This window comes from Aquarana catesbeiana, linkage group LG10 (genome assembly GCF_042186555.1).
Source record: "Aquarana catesbeiana isolate 2022-GZ linkage group LG10, ASM4218655v1, whole genome shotgun sequence".
Classification (NCBI taxonomy): Eukaryota; Metazoa; Chordata; class Amphibia; order Anura; family Ranidae; genus Aquarana; species Aquarana catesbeiana.
This window is the reverse complement of record NC_133333.1, coordinates 213247380-213271124: the sequence shown is the minus strand read 5'-3', so window position 1 is coordinate 213271124 and position 23745 is coordinate 213247380. Positions and strand designations below refer to the sequence as shown.

The window sequence follows — 23745 nt, the reverse complement described above, 5'->3', positions numbered from 1 at the left end:
TCTCTACGGTGTGCAGTAGGAGCAACATGGCGGAGACACCGAGGGTGTGTATTAATTCTTCCAGTAATGAGGAAAGCCTGGAGCCCAAAACATCCCAATTCGGGAAGAGGAGATTAAAGGCCTCCAATATGGCCTTTGAAGAGATGGTGGAGATGGCGCACATCTTGCGGAGGAACGACTATGATGGGAAGCATGGACCGTACACCCAGCCAAATTTGTGCAAGGCCAAAATCATGTCCAGAGTAGTGAAGACCCTGCATCAGAATTTTGGGGTACGACGCTCTTAAGACCAATTGAGGAAACGCTGGTCCGACCTTAAATTGAGGGAGCCGGATCAGTACAGAAGAATAAAGAAAGTTCTTCAAAAAAGTAAGTACTTGTGTGTTCCTATTCTGATTATTAACTTGCATGCCCCTCCATGTGCTTTTCTTTACTGTTGTACAGTTTTAAATGGCTACTTTCATGTTCGTGTACACACGAATCGTTCGTTGGAAACATAGTTCGTAGGAAACAACGTTTGAAAATATATACGGTTGTTTTTCGTTGATACAGGCTTTAAACAACATTTTGGTCTTGGTAATTTGACTTATTAAAAGAAGTTTAGGACATTATTGTATAGATGTCTTTGAAACTAGAATGAATAGCAAACTTCATTCAGTGGAATGTAAGGAGAGGACACTCAGCAGCTGTTTACACATCTGGACTCAGGAGCACTAGTGTGGGACACCAGAGAACATTTTTTAGGGTAACCCACACAGGGGCTCCAGGGGATACTTGGAGTGTCTCCATCTGTGAAACTTGACCAAAAAAGGTAAGTATTGCAGTTTGTTTAACAGGGAATTTTAATCATGTCTTCAACTTGGATCTCTTCCCAAACAGACAATTGTACACCACTTCTAAGCAATGTTTCATATTCCTATTTCTGGGCTAAAATATATGTGTGCTAAGTATACCTTTTGTTTAATTCTCATAGGGGAGAAAAGACTCAGACAGCAGGATCCCAGGGACCCCCAACCTCGGCAGCCTGAATGGGAAATTAGCCCCACCCACAAAACATCGATCATGTTATTAATTTCCTTTTTTGCTGACCCCAATCTGGGCTTTGACTTTTTAAAATGTTAAAAGTCAAATTTTGTAAAAAAGCCTGTTAAAAAAAAAAAATGCCTGTTTGTAAAAAAAAAAAAAAAAAAAAGAATATGCCTGTTTGTAACAAAACAAAAAAAAATTATGCCTGTTTGTAACAAAAAAAAAAACAAAATTATGCCTGTTTGTAAAAAAAAAGTTAAAAAAACATATTGTTTTAAAAAAAATATATATTTTATAAAATATTTTTTATAAACGCACATGTGAATGTGCACAGATTAAAAAGTTTGCGAATCAACAATGTGTGGCTTCCTCTTTCAATGCTCAATACCAGTTTTGTAAGTTATTTGGTGTTTACAGTGGCAATGGGGCTTATTTACTAAAGGAAATACACTCGGCACTACAAGTGTGCACTAGGAGAACCTAGGAGACAACCAAAAAGAAAGGCAAGCAATAAATACATTTCTAGATTTTATCTGATCATTATTTTTTAGTCATAAAAATTAGACATTGTCTGGCATTGCAATGGCCCCCCTACCCGTAAAAAAAATTACCTTATTTATCCTGAATTTCACGGGCGCTTTGGGGGGCCAAGCCAGTACATCCAGTATCCAGGCCGTCAGAGGATTCTCTGTAAGTCCGGCCTCAGGCCCAACTGATGCAAGATAATTTCTTGAATTTTTGCGTAAAAAATCGTGCAGGATGCAGCATGCTAGGACAATGTGATTAAGTTTGTAGTCCGCCATGTGGATTGCTGTCTGAAACAGGGGGAACCGGCTGGCCATTATCCCGAAGGCATTCTCCACAACTCTTCTGGCTCTGGCCAGCAGGTAATTAAAAACCCTCCTCTCCGGGGTGAGGGTCCTTTGGGGGAATGGCCTCATCAGGTGCTTACCCAGACCGAAGGCTTCATCTGCAATGAAGACAAAGGGGAGTCCTTCCACGTTATCCCCATCAGGTGGCAATCCCAGGCCACCACTCTGGGGACGCTGGTAGAACTCTGTCTGGGCGAAGACTCTTCCATCAGACATCCGGCCATTCTTTTCCCCCTCCACATACAGAAATTCATATTGTGCCAACACCACCGCCATTAACACAACACTATGAAACCCCTTATAGTTAAAATAGTATGACCCCCGAATGGGGTGGTGGCACGATGTGGACGTGCTTCCCATCTATAGCCCCTCCACAGTTGGGAAAGTCCCAACGGGTGGCAAAATGGGATGCCACAGTCTGCCATTCCTGTGGCGTTGAAGGAAACTGGGGAGTCAAACAAGAAAAAAAACAAAAAACTTTTGCACATAACATTGCAAGCACATTACACAAAAAACATTCTTGCCCAACATCAATATAATATTTATTTTAAGTATTATTTAAAGACTAAAATATAAGGCCCACTTTTAATAATTCCTCACCCCCTCTGATGGTCCATTGATAAAATTTAAGGGGGAGGGGGCTTATAAATTAATGGATCTCACGAAGCAAAGGCATGTGAGAGAATTTGTCACGCTGGAGCAACCAATTCTTCGTCCATGAACTCCTCCCCACCCTGTTCATGGACTGGAGTTGGGTTGAAGAATGAACCACAATACCAAGCCCAAGCAAAGCACGAACTCTACGACGGGTACGTACACGCAACATGGCTTCAAAACGGTCGGCTGGTCAGAAATAACTTAACAGAACGCACTGAAGAACAGCAAGGCCTGTGAAGAGCGAGATGAAAATCAGCAACGAACGGACAAGAACACACTGAATAAACCAATGCGAACTCACTACACGCACTGAAAAGCAGATACAAACCTCACAAGCACAAACTGAACAACAGGTAAACGATCTGAAAAACACGAGTCTGAAAAGCGCGAATCGTCTCTCACCAAACTTCTACTAACACGAGGTAAACACAAAATAACAGAAGGAGCCCCAAGGGTGGCGCACAAGCTATTGCACTTCCTTTTTATAGTCTCATCGGACCTGGTGTAAAACCGCGTACTAGACGGTCAGACTTTGGTGTGATCGTGTGTAGACAAGTACGTTTTGGCGGAACTCCGTCGTCAGTCGAAAAGTCAGACGTGATTCAGTCCGTTGAAAGTCCGCTCGTGTGTACACGGCATTAGGCCAAGGGCTTTCTGTAAAAGCTCACCAGGACTTGTTTTATAGCAATACAAGCCCATATCCCTGTGCACTAATGTGGTATCTCTAGGAAATAAAACCAGTCAGTTGCTTCCAGGTGGTGAGTGAAAAGATTTCCTGCACCATTATATTTGGTACAAGACTGCATGGTTTTTGCATCAAAGGTTAAAGGGAAGTTATAATGGTTTTTGTTCAATTTAATTACATTTTTAAACATACAAGATATAAATAGAACAGATGTTTCATACTGTATTGTCTTTAAAAGAGATGTGTGTTTTTTTTTGTTTGTTTTTTTTAAGATTCATACTTGGATGCAGCATTGGTCCAATGCTGCATCTGTCCCCTGGGGCCTCTAAAGCTGAGAACCTAGCGATCGAAGACCACCGATCACTTGCTTTTCACAGTTCCGTGAGCAGAGAGATAGTGACTGTCAGTCAGCAGCTCTCTGCCCCCACCCCACCCGTGCTCACTGGAGTGCTGGGTTGTGGAGGGGGTGGGAGCAGCTGGCTCAGGCTCTCAGTGGCTTGCTGAGAGGCTGCTGGTCCAGGCATTTGGGCGGATCCCGACTCCATGGTCGCGATCTTGCCTAGTTTTGTGGCTGATTAAGGTGGTAATTAAACTCACTTGGTGCCTTATCTGCATTAAATCAGCCTCAGAACCTGTGTAATTAATATGAGTCCTGGATTAAAGGGATGATGTGGCAACCTTCAACCTGCTGTCTGCTGAAAGCGGTTAACACAGGAGTGCAGAACGAACTGCACTCCTGTGATCCACAGGAGCAGTACAGCCAAACGAGCTTTAGGTGTACTTCTTTAATTCCTTGTAAACATGTATTACAAGGGGCACTCATAACATCCAGCTTGCAAGGGCCACTGATCTTTCTAATATGATAGGCCAGAGCTGCCTGCATGGGTTGTGTCCGCCTATGTGAATTCCCTAGTTAAAAATGTACAGCCTGAGGAGGGGGTGTATCTGCTGTTAACATTTATTTTTAGTACAACTTCTACCTAATTGAACTCTTGCAGAGAGCTCCACCTGCTGAATGAAAGAGGTAAACATGAAGAATTAATATGCATTAATATACATTATATATATATATATATATATACATACCTCACTCAATAGAAACACTGGCAAGCATAAGACAAACATAATGAAAGGTGCCAAATGTGGCACCAAGGGGGGGGGGGGGGGGCGGGGGGAGCAGATAAGCGGAAGTTCCACTTTTGGGTTGAACTCTGCTTGCTTTAAGTTGATGTAGCACAGGTGATTTTGCCTGTAACATCAAACTACCGCTGGCAAGATCAAGAGGCTGCCTCTTCTATGCATGACTCTATCCATTACCATATAGGATGTGGCCTGGAGCGAGGGGGCGGCACCTGGGTGCCCCTAATGGACGGGCTGCCACTGTTTTTGATGATATTCTAATTTTATGAGATGCACCTGTATTCCAGGAAGTAAATGCTGCATGAAATATCTGCCCATACTCAAGATGTCTGGGCTAGAAATGCTAGGGGGGTTTCAAAGTGACTTCTCAACAAAACAAGGCATGGGTGGATGGGTGAGTTTGCGTTGAATATAAAAAATGAAATAAATAGTGTTTTCAGTTTGAGCTGCACAAATAGTTAAGTTCCTTAAAACCTGTGTTGTGAATAGTGAGGTTCATAAACAGTATACTGATTACACAGGGTAATATAATGTAATCCTACAAGCCCAGTGTAAAAAATGTCTGTAGCAGAATATAAGTCACGTAGTGCCTCCTAAAGAAACAGGTGATGGATCCAGGAAAAACAAAAGATAAACCCAAAGCCCGTGGAGACCGTCTCTTCAGTTGTGAAGTGACATAAGGAATAAAATGAATTAAGATGTATTACATCAGTATAATAAGAGTCTCCTGTATCTACATACTGCATAAGGATGCTAAAGAGGGGCCCTTGAGAGCTGTGCAATGCCAGGCAATGAACAATGAGGAATATTCTGGGTAGAGCTTTATGCAAGTCAGGACCTGAATCAGAGAGCCTGGAGACACAGCTCCCCCTGCTGTCTGTACCAGGGTAGTGGTCTGAACCGCTAGCCGCTGCCTCCCACTGTCCCATTTTTCTTTCTTTGAGCTTGTACCAAATCGCTGAGGTTTCCTGGGATTTTATGACTTAATTTCCACGCTTTCTTTAGCTCAGCCTGCTGATGAGAGACAGATGCAGCTGGCTGGTGTTTGTGTGTTTTTTTTATTATTTTTTATTGTTATTTCCCTGCTTCTTCTGCCCTGGGGATTTGTAAATGAAAGATGCAGCGATTCTGCTGTATGTTTGCTGGAATAAAATATTGGAATAATCTAAGTTTAAGGCGCTCCAATATTAATAAGACAAAGCTCACATAATCTGAGCGGAATCAAACCACAGCAGTGGGTTTTTAATTAAGGGCAACCTCATTCAACATTCACAGACCTTTTAAAGAGATCTTCCAAGGATAGTTGGAAAAAATGGATTTCCATTTAGTGTTGTTAATTGCTTGTAGCTACTGTTTACCACCAGAACTCCCTGGAGATGATTCTTCCCCTTGCTTGTGCTAAACAGAGCGCCACTGGTAGTAATAATGATCACCCTCTGAAAAGTGATCTACTGTGGTGGATTGCTTTTCAGAGGGCAGCATAGCAATGGCTGGAAGGCATTCTGGAGGTGCTACTGCCACCTCCTGACACCTGTTTTTTCACTTTTGTTTGTAATTGCGAAATGGCAATTTTACAATGTGAGACACACATTGTGTGCCACAAGTGCAAGCTAAGCTTTTTGGCTTGTGGGTTGCAGTCCAGCCCCATTGATCTCAATGAGTTTGACAGGCGGTGCCCTGTATCACACTCTGCAGTTTGAGGTATGATTGCTGTGGCCGTGAATCCCTTGGAGAGCTGAGAGCTAGTTGATGCCTGAGCTCTCCTCTGAAAACAGCCATGCTGAAACATGCTTGTTTTTGTAAGATCAGATTGTTTGACAATCCTCCATTCCCAAAAAATATAACATGAAAGTATAACTAAACCCAGAAATAGAGTAATGCAGAAATGCAGCCCTTAGATGTGGTGGCCACCTTAGTTTTAAGTCTTTTTCATTTTTTTCGTCTTGTGATCCTGGAATTGTTACGCCACTTGCCGTTTTGTTCATTGGGACATGTATAGTTTTACTGTCATGCATTTTATCTCATTATATACTATCTCATTGTTATTTCCTGATATGCTGAACATCAATTTTCGATTGTTTGATGGATAATCTCAGTACCTTTTTGTCATAGAATGTGAGGGGTTTAGGTACCCCCCGCAAGCGTTCCCAAGTGTTCGCCACTATACTTAAATCCAATGCTCACCTGATATGTCTTCAGGAGACGCATTGATCACCTCAAAAAGCCTTGGCTGCAGTGGTTGGGCCATTCTTGTCATTCCTCTTATTCTAGGGGGTATCAGTATTGGTGCACCGCTCGGTCTCATGGGAGTGTGCAAAGGTTCAGGAATAACCCCATGGGAGGTATGTCTTTATCCGGGCACAGCTACATGATAGGCCAGTACAACTGGCCCTGTTGTACCGGGCCCAGCCAGCAGGGGGGCCCGGGCAACCTGAACAGAGAACGAATGCATGCAGAAAAAAATTAATAAAAAATTCCTCCAGCCATGACCGAACAACCCCAACCAACCTATCCCCCCCCCCCCCACCGCCGAATTTTCCGTTTTTTTTTTTTTTTTTTAATAACTCCATACCAGTGTTTTAGTGTTCTTGTGGGTGGCAGGGAGGGACTATTTCTTCCGCGCCCGCTCCTCATGCTGGCTCAAGTCCCGGCCAGCGTCCTGCATATTGCCTTCCCTGGCGCCGCGGAGTGATTCTTCTCCCTCCGCTCTTGGCGCTCTGCTCTGTTCTCCACTGCCTGAGAGAAGAAGCAGTGAGGCGAACAACGGCAGCAGAAGAAAAGATGGAAGCAGCTGACAGACTGACTATAATTGCTTGTGACACTGACTGGCTCTCCAGTCCAGGCAGCAGGATCAGAGAGCAAGTGACTCCTGGGGCCCGGCTAACACAGGTGCATGCTACTACTACTACAGCAGCATCTATACGTTATGGCATTGGCGGCACTGTCTCTGCAGGCAGTCACATGCTGCCCACAATGCATGTGCTGCCTGCAGCCAGTGCCACTCATGCCACCAATGCCATAATTTACTGCAGACAGTGCCACCCATGCCACCAGTGCCATAATGTGCTGAAGACAGTGCCATAATGTACTGCAGACAGTGCCACCCATGCTGCCAATGCCATAACACATGTGCTGCCTGCAGAGACAGCGCCACTCATGCTGCCAATGGCATTATGGCATTGGCGGCATGGCTGGCACTGTCTGCAATACATTATGGCATTGGCGGCATGGGTGGCAATGTCTGAAGTGGTAAATATCACTTGAAGACAAACCTGCACTTTTTTCAAGGCGGGGTCTAGGGAGAGGCCAGGGGTGGGGCTGAAGGAGGGACCAGGGGCGGGACCAGGGGTGGGGCTGAAGGGAACCCAGTTGGGTAGGCTGTACGGGACCCCATGATTTCTATCAGCGGCCCTGTTTACAACCCCCCTCCTGCTAACCTACAGGTGGTTAAAAAGGCAATGGTTTTTGCTGCAATGTATCCATGTTTTATGTTTAGGTGATTTCAACCTGCTCTTGGACCCGGTCATGGATAGACATGGATAGACATGGTGACCAGCCACGCAGTCCCAGACATTGTCTGCTTTCAGTTCCTTGGTCTCTGAGTTCGGTTGGAGTGACTTATGGTGGGTTTCCAATCCCAATACCAGGGCATATTCATGGTCCATCCCCAGCAGAGGCCATCTCTCAAGAATTGATTTGGCATTAGGTAATGATAAGTTTCTCACCAAATTGTCCTCTACCACATATCTGCCTAAGGGAGTGTCAGACCATTCGCCTTTGTCACTGTCGATTGATACTGGGGCTATTGGAATCCGCAGACTCTGGCGAGTTCAGCCCTTTTGGCTGTCCCTGATTGGGTCCAATGACAGGATACCAGATCAACTAGCGGCTTTCCCGGAAGCCCACGGCTCTGAATGTGGTTTAATGTTTTGGGACGCCTTCAAGGCGTATTTGAGAGGGGCTCTTAAGTCCACTATATAATTTATTAAACGTTCTTCCTGACAAGACGAGGAGGAACTAAAAAAAAGTACCAAACAGCTGTAGCGACTTATTTGACAGCCCCAACTAACTCTAACCATATCCACTGGGAGTTTGTCTCGTTTATATTCAGATCATATGTCTGCCGCTGCAAAAAGGAAAAAATTCTATACCCAGCAGAAATATTATAAAAGGGGGGAACCAGACCAGTCAGTTACTAGCGCATATGGCTCGACAGCAGTCGGGTAGCTCTGTAGTGAATAAAATAACACGTCCTGACGGTACGAAGGCCCGTTTGGCTGGAGATATACTTGTTTTCACGAGTTCTATACAAGTATGTATGACACTACCCTTACATTTACCAGTCAAGACATTGAGGCATACCTTTCTGATTTGATATTACCTACATTAACTCAGGAAAAGGGGGAGGACTTAGATGCAGATATCACGGAAGATGAGGTCAGGGAGGCAGTAGCATCTATTGCTAAGGGAAAGGCCTTGTGTCCCAATGGTCTACCCTTGGAAATATATTGCAGATATCTGGACACTCTTGACCTGGTTCTGGCACAGGTCTATTCTACAGCAGTTTGAGAGGAGAGACTGCCACCAACTATGTACTCTGCCACGGTGGTCCTTATTCCTAAACCTGAGAAGGACCCGTCTGATTGTGCGTCGTATCGGCCAATTTCTTTATTGAATATTGACTATAAAATACTAGCAATGTAGTCATTCTTAGTATAATTCATCCAGACCAAACTGGCTTTATGCCAGGAAAGCCTACCTCCATTAACATACGTAGAACAAATAGCTCAACTTAGAAAATTTCTGCCTGAGTCTTGTGTGCTGGCTTCGCTAGACACCACGAAAGCCTTCGACTCAATAGAATGGCCCTTTCTTATGGCTGTGTTGTGCTCATTTGGCTTTGGCACTAAATTCCAACAATGGGTCACTATGCTTTATGGGAATCCCACGTCTAACCTTTTAGTCAATGGTCTCCTATCCCCATCTTTACAGCTTCGAAGAGGTACCAGGCGGGGGTGTCCTCTGTCTTCGCTGTTTGCAGTCGCTATCGAGATGCTGGCACTAAGATTTCGTCAGTCTCCTCTCTTTAAAGGCATCACTATGGGTGAGAGAGTAGATACTATAGGACTATACGCAGATGACATTATTTTGTATATGCAGGATATGTCTGCCTCATTAGAAATAGCAATGCAAATCATAGACAAACTTAAAATTAACTGACAGAAGTCAGCCCTGATGCCCTTTTCCTCGCAGGCCCTTCCATGCAGTGATCCTCCATGCCCTCTTTTGGTAGTGACCTTGTTTAAATATTTGGGAATCATTATTACCCCGTCTCCTTCAGAGGCTTCCCACGCTAATCTGGGCCCTCTGGTTACCATGTGTATCTACATGTACTCTCTGCCACGACTATCGGGGCTCCGCTGGAGATGCGCATCAAGTGGCAACAACTTGTCCCCGATTTGTCTGATGAGGATTGGGGGGAGGCATGCTCCGCCCATCTATCTGTATCTCCCGCAGTCAACAATAAATTAATCCACCTTTATATGCTACATCAAACATACCTGACCCCGGTCAGACTGCATGCAATGCACCTTATACCTGCCTCTGCCTGCACTAGGTGCACCCGGATTTTGCGCATGTTATGTGGCTCTGTCCAGTTATAGTGAGCTACTGGCAACAGGTGATGGAGATATTGTCTGCAGTCTTATCAATTCCTGTTCCATGTACCCCACTGGTGTGTCTGCTGGGGGTCCTCGACAAGGAGCAATGGCCAAGCCATATTAAGACCATGCTACTGGAGACATTATTTATGGCCTGTAAAGCTGTAGCACTTAAGTGGGTCCATCCCACACCTCCACCCATATATACATGGCTTCGGTTAGGGAATCAGGTATTACCCTATGAAGAACTTCTGTTTGAACATAGGGGTTGCCCAACTAAGTATAATAAAGTGTGGGATGCTTGGTATTCTTCTCCCCTTACTGTAACCAACACGTAACTATATCACTAAAAGATTTGAGAAATAGCTATTGTACTTTTGTGTTTCTATGATGTTTTCTTATAACATGTGTATCGGGATCAATATGCTGAGAAATGCAGTGTACTTGTAAAGACATTGAAATTTTTGAACTGTAAGATGTACCGTACTGTTTTGTTCGCTCATGTTGAGTGCATTTGATAACTGTCATTGTCATGTACCTTTTTCAATAAAAAGAGTTTAAAAAAAAAATCTGGCGGAGAACGGCTGTGGTGTGCAGCCGTTCTTTTCTTTCTATTGATCATCGGTGGCGAGCCGTGGCTTGCACCCAGCCCATCCAGGACAGTAGTGACTGCTTACCTGGAGCGGCGTCTTCCTTGTTTGAATAAATTTGCCATACCAGCCTTTCATTGAAATATACACAATTGTCTTATCTGCCTTAAAATTCCCATAGGAATCATGTATGATATTTTTTTTTAGTAAAGTGAGAGATGTTGGCAGTAAAAAATATCACCCATTTATTTTAACACACTGGTTTCTATGCAGAGCTGCACCAGATTTTGCATTCTCCAGTTTAAGGAAATCAACCCCAATGTATCTTTGGAGAACAGTTTTGTCACCTGAGGACAGAACTACAGAACACCTCCTTCAGCTCTTGTCTATAACAGTAGTAGTCTTCAGAGATAGCTGGGAACAGTGTAACTGATAACATTTGGGAGATAGCACAGGAAGTCAAGATTTCTGGTAGCATCAGCCGGTAATATTTGCACTTATCGGGGGACTTTATCCCATGATATGGTGTTGTCCAAAACTTACCAGACATTGGACAGAGGTTTTGCAAACTATCTCATTAGCTGTCCAAACTACTGTACCTTCAGATCCTTTGATATGTTTGCTGGGAGCGCTTGATGCTGAACTGTATCAACCAGGGGTTTATTTTTGGTCACTCGACTGTTGTACCTTGCTAGGAAACTTATAGCCAAGTATTGGATGTCATCTACTTTTCCGACACGTAAACAATGGATAGATTATGTTAACACATTACTGCTGAGGGAACAACTGACTTATCTTCACCACAATGCACTTTATAAGTTTGAGTTACGACGGCCATACACGATTCGAATCCCGAGATTCGAACTGTTAATGGGCAGGCTGAATGTACCAAGTTAATTGATCAATCAATTTGGTTACCCCCAGCCTGCCGGATTGTCTTGCAATTATCGCTAGAGGCTGCTATAGTGTCTGCCCCTGCCAGGAGAAGACTATTGCTGATTCCCCTGTCAGCACTGCCTCTGTTGATGGGGGGAATCATACAAATTTGGTTGCAGGAAAGAAATTTACACCGTATATGGCCTGCCTTAGTTTGGCAGGGCTGGTTAGATATACTGGGCTAAGCCCCACCACAATTAGTCATGAATAGGCTCCTTCAAATGTAATGGTTATAGGGTTTTCTCTGAGTATATTTCTTGACATGTTTTCTATTTCGTGCTGGTTGCAAGATCTTCTACAACCTCATACCTAGCTGAATTCTACTATCACCAGATAAACCCACCTGATATTTGTAGGTTTGGATACCACTGGTATTGACAGGATAATACATGACTCTTTGTGAAGATATGTTCTTCCATTCTGTACCGTGTTATTTGTGCTTAATATTTACTATGGTGAATGTTATATGATACTTCAGTTTTCTTTTTCATTTGTTTGTATTTTTGATATATTAATCTGTCAATTCCGATCTTTGACATTAAAATTGTTGTAAACCCATCAAAAAAAACCAAAAAAACCTGCAAGACAAAGGCATAATGAACTAGTATGCACCACATAATAGTTCATTATGAATTACTTACCTTAGATCGACGCTGTTGCAGCGGTCCCCTACACCACTGTGACTGGCAACATGTTTCCCAGAGTTATTTCTAGGTTCACAGGCTCCGGTGCTGTGATTGGCCGGAGCCGCGGTGACATGGCAGGAGTCGCCGGTCACAGCACAGGCCCTTTAGAAACGGCACGATCGAGCCATTTCTAAAGTGCGCATGCGCCGATGACGTCGAGGCAAGCGTTTATGGTGAATATCTCCTAAATGGTGCAAGTTTAGGAGATATTCACAACCACTTTACACTTTACAACCACTTTAACTACTTGCCAACTGCCCCCCCATAATGAGTTGCAGGCAAGCAAGCAGTAAGCAAAGTGATGTACTCGTACATTCATTGCTGCCTACTTCTGGATTTAGATCGTGCACATGCACGTCCCTCGCTGTGATTGTACACAGCGGGAGCCTATCAGCAAGTCCCGGCCAATGATTCATGGCTGGGACCTGCTGATCGGCTGTGTACAATCATAGCCCAGACCTCTTGTGTTGGTAAATAACACAGAGCTCTGAAGGAAGGAAACAATCAGTCAATTTTTCATCCCTGCAGAGCCAGGATGAGAAACTGAGAGATCAGTTAGTAAAAGCAGCACACTGTACACACATTACACATAGTTAGGCACATATTTAACCCCTTGATCGCCCTAGATGTTAACCCCGTCTTAGCCAGTGTCACTAGTACAGTGACAGTGTATAGTATTATCACTGTATTAACCTCTTGACGCCGGCGTAACACAAATATGCGGCCCCACTGCACTTGGCTTATTGTCGTGGACCCGCATATTTGCGTATCTCCCTTTGTGCTGGGAGTGCTCTGCACAGAGCATTCCCAGCATAGAGACCTGGTCTCATCGAGAGTCCCGGGCCCCGTACTAACAATCGGGACCCAGAACTCCCTATTCTGGGTCACCTGATCAGTCATTGTGAAGCCCGCCCCTGTGTTTCTCTGTCTGTGAATGGAGAGGAGAGATACATTGTGAAAATTAAATAGATAAATAAAGAAAAAATACCTAGTGTAATCATTATTCTAGGTCAGTCTAGTGTTTGGGTCAGAGGTCAGGGTCACTATATTTTGGGCAGGATCTTTTTTTTTTAATTAGAATCAGTTAATGTCAGTGTGTTTTAGGTAGGGAAAAAAAGCAAAATGAGCACTATTGTTTCTGGGCTTTACAAGTAGTTCGTTATAAGTCGCTGATCTCCGCCATTAATATATAAAAAAGAGATAAAAATTCCAGTATATACACTGTAGTTTGTAAGCCCTATAACTTGCACATAAACCAATCAATAAACATTTATTAGGATTCTTTTTTTATCAAAACACATATAGCAGAATACATTTTGGCCAAAATTTATAAAGAAATTACATTTTTTTTATTGGATATGTTTTATAGAAGAAAGTAAAAAATGTATATATTTTTTTTCTTTCAGAATTTTCGGTCTTTTTTTGTTTATATCACAAAAATTAAAAAGCCCAGTGGTGGTCAAATGTCACTAATGAAAAGCTCTATCTGTGTGAAAAAAAGATTCAAATTTTGGGTGGGAAAAGCATTGCGTGACCGAGAAATTGCCAGTTAAATTAGCTCAGTGCATAATAGCAAAACAAGGCCTGGTCATGAAGGGGGTAAAATCTTCAGGAGCTGAAGTGGTTAATAAAAAGAGTTTGGATTAAAAAATATTTGCGCTTATTAAGCAGGTGTAACAAAAGGGCTTTCAATGGCATATATTTGACAGAACAAAAAAGCGCAAAAAAGAGAAGGTAATTGTTTGGGTTTACCTACATCCAATGTAAAAGGAAAACAAGCAGCTATGTCTTTTTAGTTTTCAAATTTGAACCTCTTGCCGACCAGCCGCCGTCATTATACTGCAGCAGGTCGGCTTGATTCTGCAAATCGCCGTAGCTGTATGTCGGTCCATTTAACAGCTATAGCAGGCGCCCGCTGCACGGCGGGGGAGCTGATGCGCGTGGCCGGCAGCCACGATATCTGCCGGCCACCCGCGATCGCTCCACAGAGAGCCAGAATGGAGATCTGTCAATGTAAACAAACAGATCCCTGTTCTGTCGGGAGTACAGAGTGATCGTCTGTCCCTAGTGATTAGGAACAGCGATCTCGCTGTACTCCCAGTCAGGCCAATACCCCAAAACTTAACCCCTTGATCTCCCCCTAGTGTTAACCCTTTCCCTGCCAGTGCCATTTATACACTAATCGGTGCATTTTTATAGCACTAATCATATAAATGTCACTGGTCCCAAAAAAGTGTCAAAAGTGTCTGATCTGTGCGCCGCAACATCACATTCCTGCTAAAAATCGCTGATCGCCGCCATTACTAGTAAAAAAAAAAAAAAAATTATAATAAAAATGCCATAAATATATCCCCTATTTTGTAGATGCTATAACTTTTGCGCAAACAAATCAATATGCACTTATTGCGATTTTTTTTTTTTTTTTTACCAAACATATGTAGAAGAATAAATATTGGCCTAAACTGATAAAGAAATTAGCTTTTTTTTTATATATTTTTTTGAGATATTTATTATAGCAAAAAGTAAAAAATACTGTTTTTTTTTTTTTTTTTCAAAATTGTCAGTCTTTTTTTGTTTATAGCGCAGAAAATAACCGCAGAGGTGATCAAATACCACCAAAAGAAAGCTCTATTTGTGGGAAAAAAAGGATGTCAATTTTGTTTGGGTACATCGTCGCACGGCCCGCAATTCTCAGTTAAAGCGACTCAGTGCCGTATCGCAAAAAAATGCCTGGTCATTAGGGGGGTAAATCTTCTGGGGCTGAAGTGGTTAAGCTTCTAAGCTGGTGAAAAATATCTGATACAGCGATACAAGAACGTAAATCTAAATATATAAGTACATTATTCTTCTGTTGATTGCTGCCCATGTAGAACATGCAAATGACAATAATAGTTTGTGCATTCTGTGAAAGCAGGTATTGTGTACTATGTCTAGGAGATGTGTGAAATAACAGATCCGTTCTGTCTGGCAGGTCCTCCTATCATCTCCAGCACTCAGACACAGCACGCCCTGCATGGTGAAAAGGGACAAATCAAGTGTTTTATTCGCAGCACTCCTCCTCCGGATAGGATAGTAAGTATGAAAAATAACCATTTGCCTTCTGCAGAAATACATAACCTGTAACTGTGCGGTAACAAAGAAACTGTGAGGTCGCCAATAGCACTGAAATTTGTGTGATAAACTGAAAGCTACGATCAGACCAATCAGCTGCTCACATTTGTAGCTCGCTATTAATCAGAGCCACGGGCAAACATTAATGATGGCCTCAAACAATTTTTCCCACCATTCACCTCACTTGTTTTGTTGTGGCATGGTTAACATTGCCTGCAAAGTCTGACGGCATTGGCACCCATTCATCCTGTTGCTCACATTGTACTGCTGGTTCCAGTGTTTGAAGACATATGGGAAAAAGGAGCACCACAATGTGAGATGATGAAACAGCCAGAGGCCGATGTGTCATTAATTCAGATTTTACTTTTTGAAAAGATCTAATCTAGATGATTGTACAGTTTTTTGACAGCACAGGAAAAGTGTGGTCACACCGTATCCGCAGACACAGCCTTCAAGGACATTTTCCCAACTTTTTTTTTTTTTTTCCCTACCAATGGCATGGACAGTATACTCCATTGTATTCCAGTGTCACTGCTGATTATGTCACAGCTATCATTCCAGCCCTGATGAAGGTGGCACAATCTCCTGAATTGCATTGGCTTTCCTGATTTATTTTTTTTTGTTTATCTCTAAATAAAGATCACCTGTTTACTGTTGTATCACTTCGTTCAATGCAGAAAACTAGCAGTTTAAGTGATACATTTCATTGGCTTATTAACGATGCAATGTTATTAGATCCCTTCTTTAAGCTTTTAATAAAATATAAAGGCAAACTTTTTGTTTTGGATAGAGTGGACAGGGATTGGAACACTATAGTTCTATTAGTTCTGTTTACTATTATCACCTAGAGTAAAAGTGAAAAAAAATCCTACAGTTTGGGTTGTTACCAGAATATGAGTAGGCTGGAAACCTACCAATGGGGACACTAGTTCTGTTGACATTTAAGGATACCTTCACTTTGGAGGGATTTACTCCCACTTCCTGTTTTGGCTATGGGATAGGAGGTGAAAGGAAATGATTACACAAGATTTACATACACTATATTGCCAAAAGTATTGGGACACCTGCCTTTACACGCACATGAACTTTAATGTCATCCCAGTCTTATGCCCCGTACACACGGTCGGATTTTCCAACGGAAAATGTGTGATAGGACCTTGTTGTCGGAAATTCCGACCGTGTGTGGGCTCCATCACACATTTTCCATCGGATTTTCCGACACACAAAGTTTGAGAGCAGGATATAAAATTTTCCGACAACAAAATCCGTTGTCGGAAATTCCGATCATGTGTATACAAATCCGACGGACAAAGTGCCACGCATGCTCAGAATAAATAAAGAGATGAAAGCTATTGGCCACTGCCCCGTTTATAGTCCCGACGTACGTGTTTTATATCACCGCGTTTAGAACGATCGGATTTTCCGACAACTTTGTGTGACCGTGTGTATGCAAGACAAGTTTGAGCCAACATCCGTCGGAAAAAATCCTAGGCTTTTGTTGTTGGAATGTCCGAACAAAGTCCGACCGTGTGTACAGGGCATAAGTCCATAGGGTACTATATTGAGTTGGCCCACCCTCTGCAGCTATAACAGCTTCAACTCTTCTGGTAAGGCTGTCCACAAGGTTTAGGAGTGTGTCTATGGGAATGTTTGACCATTCTTCCAGAAGCGCATTTGTGAGGTCAGGCACTGATGTGGACGAGAAGGCCTGGCTCGCAGTCTCCATTACAATTCATCTCAAAGGTGTTCTATCGGGTTGAGGTCAGGGCTCTGTGCAGGCCAGTCAAATTCCTCTACCCCAAACTCGCTAATCCATGTCTTTATGGACCTTGCTTTGTGCACTGGTGCGCAGTCATGTTGGAATAGGAAGGGGCCGTCCCCAAACTGTTCCCACAAAGTTGGGAGCATGAAATTGTCCAAAATGTCTTTGTATGCTGGCGCTTTAAGAGTACCCTTAACTGGAACTAAAGGGCCAAGCCCACCCCTTGAAAGACAACACCATAATCCCTCCTCCACCAAATGATCTGAACTAGTGCACAAAGACATGGATGAGCGAGTTTGGGGTGGAGAAACTTGACTGGCCTGCACAGAGTCCTGACCTCAATCCCGATAGAACAGCTTTGGGATGAATTATACACACGACCGGACTTTCTGTCAGAGTAGACTCTGACGGTCTATCCAACGGAGTTCAGCTGAAACGGACTTGCCAACACACGATCACACCAGAGTCCGTTCATTTAGAACGCGATGATGTACGACGGGACTAGAAAAAGGAAGTTCAAAAGCCAGTAGCCAATAGCTGTCGTTTTTGGTCTAGCATACAGACGAACGGTTTTCCCGATAGGGATTGAGTCCGTTGGAAAGATTTGAAACATGTTCTATTTCTAGGTCCGTCAGAATTTTAGAAAGAAAAAAGTCTGATGAAGCCCACACACGATCGGAATATCCGACGGAATGATTCCATCAGACCTTTTCTGCCGGAAAGTCCGGTTGTGTGTACGCGGCATTAGTGCAGAGACTGCAAGCCAAGCCTTTTGATCCAACATAAGTGCCTGACCTCACAAATGCACTTCTGGAAGAATGGTCAAACATTCCCATAGACACACTCCTAAACCTTGTGGACAGCATTTCCAGAAGAGTTGAAGCTGTTATAGCTGCAAAGGATGGGGCAACTCAATATTGAACCCTACAGACTAAGACTGGGATGCCATCCATTAAAGTTCATGTGCGTGTAAAGGCAGGCGTTCCAATACTTTTGGCAATATATTGTAGCACCAACAGTTTGTGCAGCACTCTACTAAGGGAGAGAGTACAGTTACAGTACAATAAAATACAACAGGGTTAAGAAGGCCCTATTCATAAAAGCTTACCATTTTATAGGGTGGTGGAAAGTGGCACAAAAGGTAATAACTGTGAGGAATTATTCAAAGTTCATTCTCCTAAGAATAGGCTTTCTTAGGAGATTACAGGGATCGCCTAAAGGTGGTCAGAGTAAGAGATAGCCAAACAGATTGAGGTAGAGAGTTCCAGAGGATGGGAGAGGCTCTGGAGAAGTCCTGGAGACGAGCATGAGAGGAGGAGACATAGACCTAGAGCAGGAGGTTTTTTGGAGGAGCAGAGAGCATGGTTTGGGTGATATTTTGAGACAAGATTGGTGACGTAACTCTGGGCAGAGTTATGAATGGCTTTGTATGTTCATGTTAGTAGTTTGAATTGAATTCCATGGGTAATCGAAAGCCAGTGGAGAGAATGGCAGACACCGAGCAGTTAAGTATGGTAGAGGAGTCTGGCTGCAGCATTCATAATAGACTGAAGAGGAGATAGCTTGCAGAGAGGAAGGCCTAAGAGAAGGGAACTGCAATAGTAAAGGCGAGAGATAGCATAGTGAATGAGTGGCTTGGTGGTTTCATTAGTTAAAAAGGGTCAAATTTTGGAGATGTTATGGAGGTGAAATCTACACGCTTTCTTCAGTGATTGGATTTAGGGCTAAAAGGACAAGTCAGAGTCTAGGATTACACCTAGTACCCTGGCATTAAGGGAAGGATAGTTGTATTATTGATCTTTATGAAAAAGTTAGGGAGGAGGGCGCAGGCAGGCGGAAATGTTATGAGCTGTTTAAGAAAAATTTAGTTTGAAATCTCCCCAATGGGATACAGATGGTAAAAACAAATATGACAGGGATTATATAACCCTCTCTTACTCTTAATGAAAACATCTTTGCAATTCTGAATCATTCCTCCAACCACTTTGCATATTATTTTATATATACTGTGATTCTGTACTTGCCAAATATGCTGCAGAAATCTCCCTCCACTGAGTCTGGCTGCAACCATTTTAACTGTGGGCAGCTGAAGCTGCTGCCTGTTCACTTCCTGCATTTACACAGACACACAGAGGCACACCTCCAGCTCCGCAGCTCTCATTGGCCCCCCTATGACTCCTACCCCCTTCCTTTCTGGCAAACTCTCACAAGAGTGAGAGAGCGTGAGAGAGTGAGCTGTGCATGATGTCATAAGCCTAGGCTAATGACCAGACAAGAAACAGGAAGTGGGCTGTATAAGGTATTTACTGGCAGAAAAAAAATGTTTTATTATCCATAGTTAAAACAACAAGGGCAGAAGATTTAATAGATGGAAAGATTCAATAAATGACTGAAGTTCCACTTTAAGGGGATCTTTTGGGACTCATTTAAATTAAGACCCATTAGATTACTTCCTCAGGCTTTGTTAAGACAAAGAAAATAATCTAATCTAAAGGGTTCCAAAAGAGCCCCTTCCGGGTTTTCACTGCTATTTAGAGCTTCATTGCAAAGATCTCCCTCCATGTACGGTTCCAAAGTTGACAAAGGTTTCACCAGACAGGAAATAAGGAAAAAACAGCAACAAAGTTGCAAGAACACAGCAAGGAAGGCTAAAACATTCTGCATATACACAAAGCACACAGTCACTGTCTGCAGCACTTCTTGAGAGTTTGCCTTGCCATCAAGTACTGCAGCATCTTCACAGTGTTTTGCACACATTCCAAAAATAAAACCAGGACATCTTTGATCTCCTTTCTATCAATTTCAGAGCCTGCAGGCTGGCAGATAGCTGAGGGGGAGAAAGCTCTTTGTGTAAGCTATTTTTTGCTGCCTCCTCCACCCACCTACACACAAAGAAGCCAGGGGAATTGGCAGAGCTGTGTGTGTGTGTGTTGTGTGCCGCTAGACGTACAAACTCTTATGAACTGATTAATACAGATAACGATAACATGAGAAGTAATTACATTATGTACAGAACCAGTTGTAGACCTTAGGGCGTTTATAGTCCTGGTGGTCACAGTGTGCCATAGATTTACAGTAGTTCTGTTTAAAAGAAAAGAGCATTGAAAAAAAAAATGTACCCCCCTCCAATCCATACCAGGCCCTTTGGGTCTGATATGGATTTTAGGGGTGACCCTAAGCCAAAAAACAAAAAACAAAAAAAAAAAATGTGTGGGGTTCCCCACCTAAAATCCATACCAGGCAATTTGGGCTGGTATGCATTTTAAAGGGAACCCTACACCAAAAAAATGTTGTGGGTTTCCCCCCAAAATTTATAGAAGACCCTCATCTGAGCAAGCAACCCAGCAGGCTAGGAAAGGGGGGAGGACAAGTGAGCCCCCCCCCTTTTCCCGAACTACCAGGCCATATTCCCTCAACATGGGAGGACACTTTGCCAGACGGACGCCAAGGGCCTATTTCCCACAACCTTGGCCTGGTGGTTGTGGAGGTGCGGGTAGCTTATCACTCACCGAATGACAGTCACTTACCCTTCCCCCTGCTACTAAGTAAACATGGGGATGTCACCGGGTAACTCTGCCCCATGATGTCATTCGAACACCTCTCGGAGAAGGTTTAGACTGCATATATGCCATCTGATAAAAAAAAAAAAAAAACAGCCACAAGACATTGTACAATATATATCACTGGATTATCCTTTGAACTCACCCTTTGTCTCGTGTTGTAGTATCCTTTCAATAGAGCTGGTGCTCTATTTTTTTGGGGGGCGGCAAACAAATCACCCAACCCCCCCATTCGTTCAAGGTCGGCCAACCCCCCCCCCCTTCGTTGATCGGTGACCAACTCCCCCCCCCATCGCTCGCCTGTCCGCTCATCAGCCCCGCACTTACCCCATCCAGGTCGCAGGCAGCTCTGGCGGCTTCCCCCTGCATCTCCTCCTCGGTGCCTCCCCCCCTGCTCCTGGCCAATACAAGCGCTTCTCCTCTTGGCCATTCTGGTCTTAAGACCCGCTTCCTGATTGGCCAGGATTAGAAGCAGGAAGACAATAGCGAATATTAATTTGGTATTGTCACACAACTGGGTGGGCTCAGGGCGCAGTGCTCTGCACCCTGAGCCCACCCTTTTTTGAAGCCAATTAGAGCCTCAGGCTCTATTCACGTGCTTAAAAAAAAAACAAAAAAAAACATTGAAATCCATGCCTCTGGCGCCCTGCATGTAGATTAGGGGCCGGGCGCATGGATTGGGGGGCGGCGCCCCTAATGGTGTGGCCGCCACTGCTTTCAACCCTAAACAAACATTTACATTTATGCTATAAAAGCATGCCCACTTTCTAAATGTCTTTTGAATTTCAGCCTCGTCCTGCATGTTGGTCACAAAAGCAGTTTAATAACATTATCAAACTTACAAGTGAAATTGACACAGTTGTCTGATAGTCTCAGAAATGAAGAAATTATTGAAGAACTTCATTAATTCTCCTTCCAAGTTCCCTGCTGAGTTAAACGTGAAAGGTTCTTTACCGTGCTAGGATTACTATAAATCCAAAACTGTAATGTCTACCAGACTTACACCAAAAGAAAAATGATCAGACTTTACAGGCACAAAAGAGGGGCACAAACAGATTGCTATAAAATCATATACAAATATTATTATTCCAGATAACCACAATAAAATCGCATAGCAGCTCATAGGACATAAAAACATAGCCTATAAGCAATAGTAAATGAGTACCAGCTGCGACATACTGTATCTGTCACAGTAAAATATTCATTCTTGAAGTATATGTAAAACCTCACCTTGTAAAACAACCCATTCAATTTAAATTACATAATTACATAGTAGGTGAGGTTGAAAAAAAAACGCAAGTCCATCAAGTCCAACCTACGTGTGTGATTATATGTCAGTATTACATTGTAAATCCCTGTATGTTGCGGTCGTTCAGGTGCTTATCTAATAGTTTTTTGAAACAATCGATGCCCCCCCCCCCCCACTAAAACCACCGCCTGTGGAAGGGAATTCCACATCCTTGCCGCTCATAAGAAATGAAAGACAAAACATTTGTGGATAAATATAAAAAAATATATATAAATACCTTTTTTTCTCCAATTTTTCTAAGTGATCACATATGCATAAGGAGCTGAGAGAGCCGGAGGAGGAAAAACCACAGCACACTGATCTTCCAACTGAATGGTTGTGTGGGAGGTGGGGGGCATGTCAGGACAAGCCACATCATTGGAGGAGAGCAGGCTGCGTTCTCAGCAAAGCTATGGAACTGACCACACTGTGCTCTCATGCTTAGCGTGGTTAATTTTCATAGAAAAGCATAGGGACTTGCAGGAACACCAGAGATTTCACACAAAGGAAGAATACAAAGAGAACAGGATACTTTTTCATACAAGAATATGGTACAGCAGTCACGTATCAGGAATATGAAATTTTTGGGTTTACATATTCTTTATTGGACCTCTCAGTACTATGTACATTTATAAAAATGATAGTCTGTGGAGATAAGTCCTCAATGGGTCAATGTTTCTTGTTTCTTGTTTTGCTTCTTTGGGAAGGAAAAATGCAGTGGTCTCTATCCAAAGAGAGAACCATTAACCATTTGAAACAAATATTACACAATCTTGTGACAACATAGTAATTGCACATAATACTTCAATCTACAAGTGTGGCTGACAGTGGATAACTCCCTAGGCGGCACTCAGACATGAACAAGGCGGGCAGTGGGAAGGTGGCTGTACAAAAACGCACTATAAGGATCAAAAACATACAGCTTGTTATAATGTACCTGTAGCGCCATCCCTGTGAGGGCCGCTGGAAGATGACTGACCACAAAGGTTGCCTTGCAAGCCTCCAGACACCTCTGACACCCTGGGTTTGGACATATTTCAAAGTGATAATGCAATTACCCAGACACCAGACTGTAGCAAAATAAAGAAGTATTTTACTTAAGGTTATTGAAGCAGATAAGAACAAAAATGGCTTAGGCAAATATCTTTCAGTGTTAAACTCTTACTCTTAGTAAACATGCAAAGGGTATGCAATGCAAAGAAAATCAAAATAAGTCAAACAGTAGTAACCAGTAGGTCCTGAAAGAACCTATGACCCCAGGTATAAAAGGGAAGAGAATGATCTTTTATGTCAGACTGCTCTCTTCAAATCCAGATGCCATGGGCCCAACAAGTTTGTAGCACAATTATAAAATGACAAGTCTACTCACTGAGTAGAGTTCCCCTTAACGAGTGCAGATATTGTGCACAGAGTCCTTTAAGTGGGGGGGAGAAAGGAGAATGAAGTCCTTGTGGTGTAGATGTTCAGTGTCTTCAGCTAGCTTAACAAGGGCCCAGAAAGATTGCTGTGCAATGGCGACCAGCAACAGAAAATAGCATTTGTAAAGTGTTTCCTTTTTGAGGCTTTAATGTAAAGAGATGGAATAAAGGTGTCTGCATGCAGTGTCTTTGTAAGGTGTACAAAGGGTGGCCTTCTGTCCGCTCACCAATCCGGATGATACCAAAGCTCAAAGGAATAGAATGTACTGGAACAGGCTCTTGAAGAATCTGCCACCACTGAAGGGTGCCTGGCTGTGCACCTAGCCACACTGGGATTCTGCTGTAACTGTACCG

General features: G+C 43.1%; 1 protein-coding gene across 2 annotated transcripts in view; it reads left to right on the top strand.

Annotated features, from left to right (window-relative positions):
- The window catches only part of KIRREL3 (kirre like nephrin family adhesion molecule 3), a 1308166-nt gene that overhangs the window by 1157917 nt on the left and 126504 nt on the right, over positions 1-23745 (top strand). For both annotated transcript variants that reach the window (XM_073603284.1, XM_073603286.1), the window contains exon 11: positions 15224-15324. In XM_073603284.1, the coding sequence (XP_073459385.1) occupies positions 15224-15324 (101 nt within the window). The remainder of the gene's footprint in view (positions 1-15223; positions 15325-23745) is intronic.